This window comes from Polyodon spathula, unplaced genomic scaffold, assembly GCF_017654505.1.
Source record: "Polyodon spathula isolate WHYD16114869_AA unplaced genomic scaffold, ASM1765450v1 scaffolds_585, whole genome shotgun sequence".
In the NCBI taxonomy this organism is placed as follows: Eukaryota; Metazoa; Chordata; class Actinopteri; order Acipenseriformes; family Polyodontidae; genus Polyodon; species Polyodon spathula.
The window spans coordinates 2672-14615 of record NW_024472074.1 but is presented as its reverse complement, the minus strand read 5'-3'; the positions used below and the strand labels follow the sequence as shown (position 1 = coordinate 14615).

General features: G+C 43.1%; 1 protein-coding gene across 1 annotated transcript; it reads left to right on the top strand.

The window, feature by feature from the left end:
• Positions 1–1328: 1328 nt before the first annotated feature.
• Positions 1329–10622, top strand: LOC121308213 (exostosin-1c-like; the record flags this gene model as incomplete). Its single annotated transcript, XM_041240486.1, has 9 exons — positions 1329–1463; positions 1750–1869; positions 5850–5982; positions 6423–6541; positions 6967–7062; positions 7270–7356; positions 7777–7937; positions 9003–9174; positions 9619–10622. Coding segments are annotated over 9 exons (1209 nt in total), but the record flags the coding sequence as incomplete, so codon positions are not given.
• Between the last annotated feature and the right edge of the window lie 1322 nt (positions 10623–11944).

Genomic DNA, 11944 nt, shown 5'->3' with positions numbered 1-11944 from the left:
ATGTTGAGTCTTTTCCACGTACGCATGTACTTTCAAACACATCAATGTTGTAGGGCCTTGTGAGGGCTTTTTTTCATTGCTTACAAACATTCCTAATGTGTTATAGATTAAAGGGTTAAATGTGCCAAACCTTTCATGGAGTGCTATATTAACACTCTAAAAATGGTGTCAGTAGAATAGAAAAAAAACCCTCTATTCTCTCACCTCATGGGGAGTTTTAGTGTCTTTCAAATTGGGAATCGTAAAGGATATTCTGAAGAGCGCCAGTGTAGGGTTGAGATCCAGTGTTCTTTATGTATGAGAGCCAGGATGAAATTACATTTCCATCCTGTTTTAATGATTTGAGCTGATTTGTAGACTATGAGGCGATTGAAATGGCGAGCCAATTTGAGGAGGGGGGGGCGCTGTGGTGTGAGTGATTGGTGCTTGTCTGCCTTGCAGCATGGAAGCACATACATTATTGAAGTCGCTTCATGTTACATTTTCAAAGATGATTTCTACTGCCCTCTTATCTTTTTTTTTTAAATTAAAAATATGTATAGTGGTATTTGAGAGGAAACTACACTCAGAGCATATTCCCCCCCTTCCAGGCTATAGATGACCACGCCATGTTGCACCTGGGCATCGTAAATGACATCCCGGTTTTTGAAATTCAATTATTTCGACATCATTCTGAGTGACTCTTATTAAAATGACTCCTCTGTTGTATCTACGGTGTATTTCCGATGTGTTCAGGAGCTGCTGTTCTGTTATAGTTGACTGGTGTCGATATGTGTAACCCGGGCGAGATCGGTCAAAGCACCTTTGGCTAGATCTGCTGTCTCATGAACAGGCATTGTTCCATACAGGGTCACACACCAGCACAAGTGTGTGCTACGTATTGCAGGTGGCTGTGTTTTTCTGAAGAGACCTGGAAGGGAACCTGCTCCAGATGGGCTGAGTCACAGAGGCAGTCGTGCAAAAACACTGAATGTATGCAAGATGTTCACTGTCACCCAGCCTTGTAAACCAACACTGAAACCAGATGAAGCATTAATCAGCATCACATGAACATCAAAGACCACTTGATAGCAATCAGCCTCGGCAAATGGGACTGAATGGCAAGGCAGCATGCTGGGAGGAAGTGATCACTACCGGAGACTGGGCACAGAAATCTATGTGTTGATCAACGAGACACTGGGGCATCTCCAGTGGTTAATTAACTCCTTTTTTTTTAAGGTTTTAAGGATCACTTATATAATTTGGTAACACCTTAAGTGTTTCTTAGTCTAGTATGAAGATATGCACCACTGAGACCAGGCTAACCTCTCTGTCTGTCTGTCTGTCTGTCTGTCTGTCTGTCTGTGTGTCCCCAGGCCGCCTGTATCCCTGTTCTCCTGAGTAACGGCTGGGAGCTGCCCTTCTCGGATGTGATTGACTGGAAACAGGCTGTGATTGAGGGGGATGAGAGGCTGCTGCTGCAGGTGACCGTCCACAGCCAGTCCCACCAGATGGGGCTTTAACTAACATAGCATAGTCCCAGCAATCTTACCAGCCCACACACTGTGAGGGTATCGCCTGTGTAGTTTTGAAAGAAAACGTGCATTTTCATGAAAACTTGGACTGCAGTCGATTGAAGAATGTTCTCAGTTTGAAGTGACTTGTTTTCAGGAAGTCTGTTCCTAGGCTATTTCACCTGTTTCAAGCTGTGTTATTCACTCCCTCCCTCTGGCCCGCAGTCACTTTGCAGTGCTGTTGTCTCTCCTGCAGATCCCTTCAACGGTGCGGTCCATTAACAGCGACAAGATCCTGGCATTCCGGCAGCGCACCCAGATGCTGTGGGAGGCGTACTTTTCCTCTGTCGACAAGATAGTCCTGACCACGCTGGAGGTGGGTGTGTAGGGTGCTGTCTGCTGCACCAAGCCCATTCCCAGTACAAGAACCGCTCAGCATTTATCAACAAGTTATGGTAGCTGTATGGATCCAAAGATGAAACTGTTTACCATAGAACATCGAAGTTAAAGTTAAGGGAACACAAAGCTACTTTGTGGCTTTGTGTTCCTTCAGGAGACTAGGCTTCAGAAAATTACAGGGTTCATCTTCCATGTTTTCCTTGTCTATGGGAGCTGCTGTAACTAGTTCTATTCACACTTCTGCAAGGTTCATGTCTAGTACTAAACCAGCACACACATGCCTCTATAGGGACCATTCAGAGATCCTTCACACAACTGGGTCCGAATCCTGCCTTGGTATACGGAAGAATCAAAACACCTTTCATTGAAGACATTGAGGAAGGCTGCTAGTCAGAAACGTTCATTCTCACATTTGTTAATAATTATGGGCGGCATTACGTATTTAAGACGTCTTCATTCTTGGCCGGCACAATCCCTAAATCCCGATTGAGCATGTGCGGGATGAACTTGAGCGTGACATTTGTGCCCGTGATCCTCTGCCTACCTCTTTGACCCTTGTGGAGTCTTTGCCAAGCCACCTGGCCCCCACTGCGGCAAAGAATGGGCTGCTAGACCCTAAACGTACATTTTATAGATAAACATTTAAACTTTCTGTGAAGTGTTTTCAAAACAAAAGTAGACTTCTTTCATAGTCATTCAGTTCAGTTCCTGTGGTTTTGATAAATGATCAGACTTACAAATAAGAACAGCAATACAAGCTTCTCATGAAACAGGAAGGCTTTGGTTAAACATTTTCTACCTGTACTCCTTTTAAATGCTTCAACCTCTACAGCCTTAATGAATGCGCAAATAAAACCGACAGCATGTTGTGCATTGCAGCCATTGTATTCCATTGATAAGGTTGGTGTCGTCTTGATTTTTAATCTCGAGTGACTTCTTGGTAAAATAAATAAATCAAATAAGAAATAAACCAGCTCTCTACAGTCATTATCGTGGTGTGGTGAGCAGTCATAGAGAACCAGTTGAAGGATGGCGTGCTTTACACCTCGACTGGGTAATTAACCATGCAGATGTACTTGCACATGGCCCTGAATACTGTGCCGTTTCCCCCTTCCAAGTTGTTCAGAGTCATGTTGATGTCATACGTCATGGGAAGTCTCTGAGCTTCCTGGACAGTAGATTAATCTACAGTAAGAGTGGACCTGTATGAATCAGATAGCGAGCTACCGGCTGTGAAGAACCTAGGCTAAAAGCCTCATCTGTCAGCCTGTCATCACCTATAATAGATACAGGACTTTCTCCAACACTGTATTAACATCCATAGCGAAATGGGACCAGCTAAGCACCACAGCGCCCTCTGCTGGTTAGGGAGAACATCACAATAGTATTGCTAAGATCAGCTAAGCTTGTACTTCTTGAACCCTCTGTAGTTGGGACCCTTTTTTAAATGTATTAATTAGAATAAATAAATCAATTCAACGTAAAATTAGGTACATATTACCATTATCTAGCTGTGCACTCAATCATTTTAATATACACAAATATAGTCACACTAAATAAGAATGGATTCTATTATATGTAAGTGTTTCCAATTGATTACCTAGTCATTAACTGGCTTCCCTAGTTTATTCTGATTGACGTGATTTTGTACATATCAATACTGATTCAAACCCAGACGCAAACTTGTCAAACGTGTGAATGGTTTCCCTCTAATGTGTTTATCATCAGTGCTTTTTGTGTCTGTTAGTTTACTGTCACTTTTTAACTGTGTTGTAAAATCCGTTTTTCAAATAATCACGATATAATACAGCGTTATGTGCATTAGAGAGTATTTCCTTTCTGAGTTACACTGACGCTGTCTGGAAGAAAAACAAGTAAAAACACCCTTCTAGGGAGCCCTCCATTCTTACTCAATTTATTACAACCACTCCCTTATAAAAGAGTACCATGGGGAAGCACAGGTGAGCAGAGTAAAGAGAGCTCTGGTAAAAAAAATGAAACATCTTGACAAACTGCATTGTATCCCCATGGGGAAATGACTGTGGTCAACTTTAATACAGGGTATAACACAATCCTGGCTGTTAGTTGTGCATATTATATCTTACGCAAGTCACCCGTTTAACAGTCTGTCCGTCATCACAAAAATGAATGCGTCCGATTGTGATTGCCCTTGAAAAGGCCAGTGGAAAGGCCGGGAGTCCCTGTCTGAGGTTCTGCACTATAGTAATTCCCAGGTCTCCTGGCTAGCCTCCTGCCTTTAAACAATGAGCTTGTGATGGGAACACAAGAGCGTTGGTACAGAGTTCAGGTTTAAACTCTATTTGGTTAAATCCACTTGTCTCCAGTCATGGGTTTTTATAATTGAATGTGTTGTGGTTACAAGCCAGCGATTAAAAGATTACAGCAGTAATTTCGATAAAATTAAGAAGCGTATTGGGAATGCAAACATGCTTTTATATTGCGCGAAGTTTCTGAACTGAAACAAAACAGAAATTCAAATCATTTCCCGGTTTTTATTAATAAACACAATCATGATCCTTGGTGTGCTGTGCATGATTCAAACTGATAGTTCAACATGTTGTTATAACCGAAATTGGGAACTCCTTTTTATTGGCTCTGATTTCCTGATGCGTTTAATACTTTGGGTTATAAAACTCTCACAAACACCTAATAATGTTCTTGGATAACAGGAGAGCCCTTATACATGATTAGCATGGTCATTTTGCATGGCAGTTTCCAATGAGTGTATTACAAATATAGCACAGTGTAGTGTGGTTTGCCCTGTTTTTTAATATGCTTTACAATACCTCTCTGGGCTTCACAATGCTTACATGTGCTTCACCATATTTTATTACACTTTGCTATGGTAAACCTTTATAGGGATCTACAGCTGTGGCCACAAGTTTTGCATCAACTAGAATTTTAGGATTGAGACAATTTAAAAATCTGTAGGAACGTAATTTAGAGCTTTTATTTAACATCTTGTAATCAAAGAAACTACAATATGATCCTGCAAAAGTCTACCAGAAAAGCCATAACAGTAGTACAGTATTTCATGTTAGATTTCAAAATGTCACATATTTCAATTTTTGTCAGTTTTTCGTTAAGTAAATGGAAAACTACAAAGCGATACGTAATTCAATATGCTAACATCCTTCAGCAGATTTAATATATGAAGCAGAATGTGTTCATTTTACAGGGAGATGCAAAACTTTTGGCCATCGCTGTATAAGCAATAAGTTCCATATATATATGTAATGTGTGTATCTAAAATAATATTTCTAGAACAAAAAGGGCCAGTCCACACTACAGCATTAGAGGGAAGAAGAAAAGATTGATATGCTGGAGTAGATTTACACCGGGAGGTTGTGCAGTGGATTATAACCCAGTGTTTCTGTATTCTCTAAAGGACCGTGTGTTCACCTGGGTGTGCAGTGGATTATAACCCAGTGTTTCTGTATTCTCTAAAGGACCGTGTGTTCACCTGGGTGTGCAGTGGATTATAACCCAGTGTTTCTGTATTCTCTAAAGGACCGTGTGTTCACCTGGGTGTGCAGTGGATTATAACCCAGTGTTTCTGTATTCTCTAAAGGACCGTGTGTTCACCTGGGTGTGCAGTGGATTATAACCCAGTGTTTCTGTATTCTCTAAAGGACCGTGTGTTCACCTGGGTGTGCAGTGGATTATAACCCAGTGTTTCTGTATTCTCTAAAGGACCGTGTGTTCACCTGGGTGTGCAGTGGTTTATAACCCAGTGTTTCTGTATTCTCTAAAGGACCGTGTGTTCACCTGGGTGTGCAGTGGTTTATAACCCAGTGTTTCTGTATTCTCTAAAGGACCGTGTGTTCACCTGGGTGTGCAGTGGTTTATAACCCAGTGTTTCTGTATTCTCTAAAGGACCGTGTGTTCACCTGGGTGTGCAGTGGTTTATAACCCAGTGTTTCTGTATTCTCTCAGATCATAAAGGACCGTGTATTCGGCAGGGTGTCTCGTAACAAGCTGATGTGGAACACGTTGCCCGGGGGTCTGTTTGTGCTGCCTGAGTACTCCTCTCACCTGGCAGACTTTCCCTTCTACTACCTGAACCAGGGTAAGAGGCCGGGTCCGTGCACAGAGATACACACCACGGGGCATATTTCTCTGGGCACTGTTATAGTTAAAACATAGTCAAGGCATGCCCACATTTCAGGGATTTGAGCTTTAAAAGCCCCAATGTGACTTTATCTCAGTCAGGCTGAAGGTTTTCTTTTTAGATTATAGAGGAAGTTCCTTCACACATCCTGTTTTAATTGCTTTAGTTTGCATTTCCTTTACTAGTTTGCGGTGTTTGCAATCACGGTGGTTCTGTCGCTCCAATGTCGAGTTGTTATCATTTCACTCTAAACCTACCTATACCTGCTTTGAGCTTCAAAGCTACTTATTCTCTGTTACGTGGTTGCTTTATGAAATTATGTGAAAAAGCGCAAAGGCTGAAGATTGGAGTAAATGCTTTGAGAAACGTGCCCTCTTCACCCCCCTCTCCTCACGCAGGTCTCAGCCCCAGGCAGGAGTTCACAGCTGTCATCCACGCTGTCTCTCCTCTCCTCTCCCAGTCACAGCCCATCATTAAGCTCCTGCAGGTGGTCTCCAAATCCAAGTACTGTTCTCAGGTAGGTGTGTGTAATGATGGGCTGTCTCCACTAGGGGGGCAGTACTGCTACAGCAGTGCTTCTCAAACTTTTTCTACTTGAGACTCTGACTTGGGTCTACCACGCCCCCCTAATATACCCCTTTATTAATATATTATACACTGTTAATATATTATACACTGAGTTACACTGTGGCCAAAAGTTTGGCATCACCCTGTAAAATGAACTCATGTTGCTTCATAAAGTCCAATGAAACCTGTTGAATTATGTTATGTTCACATATTGAACTGCATCCCGAAAAATGTGATATTTCGAAATATAACTACTGTAATACTCTTATGTCTCCCGGTAGTCCTTTAGGTTTGAGTGGGTGTCAGTTACCTCTGTTCGTGCTCTTGTTCCTCTCAGGTCTTTTGGCTGATGGTGATTTTGGCTTCTCGTTTCAGATCATCATTGTGTGGAACAGTGAGAAGCCGACCCCTCCTCGGAGCAGGTGGCCTGAGACCCCCGTCCCTCTGAGCATCGTGGAGGGCAAGAGGAAGGTGAGCAGACTGGCACCCCGGGACACAGGAGTGAAAGAGAGTCTCCGCCATAGAGGATACACCACAACCAAGCACTTCACTATATCTTAGATTGGTTGGAATGTTATTTATGCATTTCCAAACCCCTTGGGCAGTGTCTTGTCTAGAAGCTATACTGAGGAGCGGTGAAGTGCCGCTCTGTCACCCTCTCGCTTACTCTCATTCCAGACCAGCAGCCGTTACTTGCCCTACAGCGACATCACGACGGATGCAGTGCTGAGCCTGGACGAAGACACCGTGCTGCTGACCAGCGAGGTGAGACTCTTCTTAATGCTGCTTCCCAATGAGGTGAGACTGTCAATGCTGCTTCCCAATGAGGTGAGACTCTTAATGACGCTTCCACATTGAGGTGAGACTCTTAATGACGCTTCCACATTGAAGTGAGGCAAGTTTAAACTTTACTCTTAAAAACATGTTATTTTTGATTTATGAAGTCAGAAATGTATTATTTTAGAGGCTGGGGACAACAGAATGACTATTCTCAAAGGATCATGGGATGTCATAATAGAAGTGGTTTGCACAAAGTCAAGCAGACAGCATTTGAATATGAACACGGCCTTACACACACATTCATAAATAGAAAATTATTTAAAAACATAGCGCCCCCTATATTGAGAGCAATGAGAAGAGTTTTGGTGTGTGTTCGAGTGTTAATAGGCCCCTCCCTTCTTGCAGGTGAACTTTGCGTTTGTGGTGTGGTGCAGTTTCCCTGACCGGATCGTGGGGTACCCGCCACGCAGCCACTTCTGGGACAACAGCAAGCAGATCTGGGGGTACACCTCCAAATGGACCAACGAGTTCTCCATGATACTGACCGGGGCAGCCTTTTACCACAGGTATGACCAAGAAACACAGACACAAGTTACAGTTGGAAAATACAGACCACCCAAGTGACCCGCGACAGTCATTGTACAGTCTGCCAGAGAAAACGAATAAGATCACTGTCATTATCAACAGTGTGTGTAAAAGCACATGTAAAGTATGCAACTATATTTGTGAAGATAAAGGTGAAATTAAGAAACCTGGTATATTTTGCCAAAAATGTAACACAGTAAAATCTGTAGGAGAGACAGGTATGGTATTATATGAAAGAATACAGAATCACCTCTCAAACATGGAAAAAAGTTAATCAACAAATAGTCCAACAAAGGTTTTAGATAACATGAATGTCTGACACTGTAGTTTTAGACTAAATAAAATGAGGTAATATACAATACAGAAGAATAAAGGAAAATTAATGGATACATATGATCAATACCACAATGCCTGAAGGATTAAATTGAAACGAATAGCAGGTCGTACATTGTAGTACATATAATAATACATAATACAAACTATGTAGTAAATGACATCACAAACACATTAATAGATATAAATAGAAATAAGTGAGTGTAGTTACCATGGTATCAAAAGCCTATAAATACCTCTACTGTTTGTTTTCAAACACACTTTCCCTTGACAAAGGTATTTTAGATGCTGTGAAGCTGGCTCTTTTGAGCTGATAGATAAACACTGTATATAGATGGATGGATGGATGGATGGATGCATGCTGTATCTGCCCCTCCACATCTGTATCCAGATGCATGCCCTGACTCCTCTCTCAGTTACTATGACCACCTCTTCTCTCACTACCTCCCCGCCGCACTGCGGAGCCTCTCTGTATCTGTATCCAGATGCTTGCCCTGACTCCTCTCCTCTCTCAGGTGCTATCACCACCTCTTCTCTCACTACCTCCCCACCGCACTGCGGAGCCTCTCTGTATCTGTATCCAGATGCATGCCCTGACTCCTCTCCTCTCTCAGGTACTATCACCACCTCTTCTCTCACTACCTCCCCACCGCACTGCGGAGCCTCTCTGTATCTGTATCCAGATGCATGCCCTGACTCCTCTCCTCTCTCAGGTACTATCACCACCTCTTCTCTCACTACCTCCCCGCCGCACTGCGGAGCCTCGTTGACCAGACAGGAAACTGCGATGACATCCTGCTCAACTTCCTGGTGTCGGCTGTCACACAGCTGCCCCCCATTAAAGTGATACAGAGGAAGCAGTACAAAGAGGTGCTGTCCACACAGGTAACCCTCCCAGAGGCTTCAGAGCCTGGGCTGGACGCTCTACACAACCAGTAGTGTCCCTTTTAATTTGATCCCTCGCTATCTTTTTCCAGTTTTTTTTTGTTTTTCCTGCAGTTTTATTTAAGCAGTACTTACATGCCTCAATTTAATTGGTATTATCACAACACTCTTTTAATACAATCCAATTTACTGTCCAGTCTGACTTGATGGATCAGATAAGAGTAACTGGCAGAATTGCATTGTTTGGGATTTTTAGTATTCAGAACTACTGGTAGCGATTGCAAATACCATGAAACGGTAAGGCAAAGTAATACAGAAAGCCTTTGAAGCAGGACTTTAATGCAGGGCTACTAGCATGCATGTGTGCCAGGAGTGGTAAATGGAAGCGAGGGTGCATTATAATGGCTGCACCTCACAATCATCTCCCTCTGTGTTTGTTCCCAGGGGATGAAGAGCTTGCACTGGGCGAACCCCGATCACTTCTCCCAGCGGCAGGACTGTATGAACGTCTTCGCCCACTGGTTCGGCTACATGCCGCTGGTGCACTCCCAGCTCCGGCTGGACCCTGTGCTCTTCAAGGACCAGGTCTCTGTCCTGCGCAAGAAATACAAAGACCTGGAGCGGCCCTGAGGCGGGAGGGGAGGCGACACAACCTCCAGCACAGAGGAGCACTGCTGTAGGACACCCCTCGAGGGGCTCAGGGCCTAAGGGGCTCCGGGTGGAGGAGGGAGGGTAGTGACTAGAGAAAGCCAGGATCGAGTCTGGCTTACCTCCAGCCCTCCCTCCCTAGAGTGTAGTAACTGGATCTGCGTAGGGAAGGGACCCATATTTCTAGATTTCTCCTTTGTCTGTGAACTTACAAGAAGAAAGCCTCATCCCATAGTACTAGCTGGCTGCGTGGGTTTTCAATGGTGTCCCGCTGCAGGTTGGAAAAGGTTTCACACGCGCAAGACGTTTGACTGGTGTTAGGGTTGGATAAACTGTTCGCTGTGGGAAATGCGGCAGAAAACCGTGACATCACCCCTCTTGCGTGGTGCGTTCCTCATTGATAAATGAAAAAAATGTGAGCATAAAATAGACAGTGGGAATGACAGATAACCTCCATATCCACCCGGATTACTTAGTAACATTCTAAAGAATATCCTTAGCAAGTTTCATCATAACTGGACAAGCATTTCTCTAGATACTGTTTATCAGAGAGTTGAACGGGCCGACAGACACTGATGATTATTATACACTGTACAGCTGCTGCTGAAGATCCTAGGCTAGTTTTGCCACAATCGTACAGGCAAAGCTCTAGACATATTCAATCATGGAAAATGTGACGGCTATTTGAAACCATTTTTTGACCATTACAAGAACACAAGCATGAACACTACACAGTATCTAGCTTTGTACTGCCTTGTTCCAAACCAGTGTAGGGGTGCGTGATTTACATTGCTGATGGTGCCTGTTCAGCAAGGATTGGTGGAGACTCTGTGGTTCTCTTTATTTAAATGTTCCTGAATATATCTTATATACTGTATATGTCCGGGCCTAAATGGTGTAGATGATGATCTATATAACAAGATATTTAGTGAACAAGAGGGTCTGATTGAGGTTAATGGAATACTTTTTTGAGTGACTGTATATTCGAAGTATATCTAATAAAATATATTTGCAGTAGATTTTGTATGTATGTTCTTTCTTTCATGCAGGATGTCTGTTTCTGTTTTAATATTGTAATAAGGCAGTTCTAATTAAGAAGCTGACAGACGCAGTGTTTCCAGGGAGTCTGGGGCTCAGCGTGGGTGGCCTATATAGAAACACGAGCTCCTCACTCACGTTGCCATGCTGTATTTGAAGAGATTTTTTTTTTTTTTCTGAAGTAAATCGATTGAGATCAGAACCCTTCCTGAATTTCAATCCTGACGCTTGCCCCTGGAGAACACTGTGCTGGTGGATGAAGGCAGTGGTAGGATGTGTGTGACTCTTGATAGAATTGGTTTCATTTCAGTACCCTGTCAGTGCTAGACAGACACTGTGCTTACCTGGGGGGTTTCCAAATCGGAGGCCGCAGCACAGACAACATGCTTCTCTCTCAAATAGCCCTGATCAAACAGTGAGTCAAAAATGACTCGGGGGGGGGGGGGGTCCTTGAACCAAGAAAGTTTGGGAACCCCTATGCTAATGCATCAGAACCAGGGCTGTACAATATTTAGTTTCAAATCCATTGTGAAGGTTCCATTGCTGGCAATGCTGAGGTCTGTCAGGGTTCCTTCAGTGTAATACCCTGAGAAAGAGAACATTTTTCAAACTTCTCTGAAAGTGTGTGTGAAGATATTGAAGACGCAGCTTACTTTATTGACAGTGTCTGTTTCTGATATCATTAGGTAAGGAAGGAATTCACTCCTCTCAAGATCTGAGTGGCACTGAGCTGTGCAAGGACTCTGTGCAGACCATCTGGAGCCCTGCTTTCGAATGACTTTGGAAGCACATTGAATTGCAGCCATTCCTGTGTCACCTTCGGGGTGGAGGGGTGAAGATGAAGACACTTGATTACTTTTAACTAGAAGAATAAAAATGTGTACTCGGCGACCATTTTTAAAAATTACAATAAAAGTAAATAACTTAATACCAATAACATGTTTTGTAAAGGCAATGCTGTGTTGCTTTTCTATGTACTTCTAGGAGTTGTGCTTTTCATTATGAGACAGCTGTGTGCTGTAATCCTGTTCAATGGGGTTAAAGTAATCAATAGCGTTGTGTTAATGTGTATTGTTAAAACATG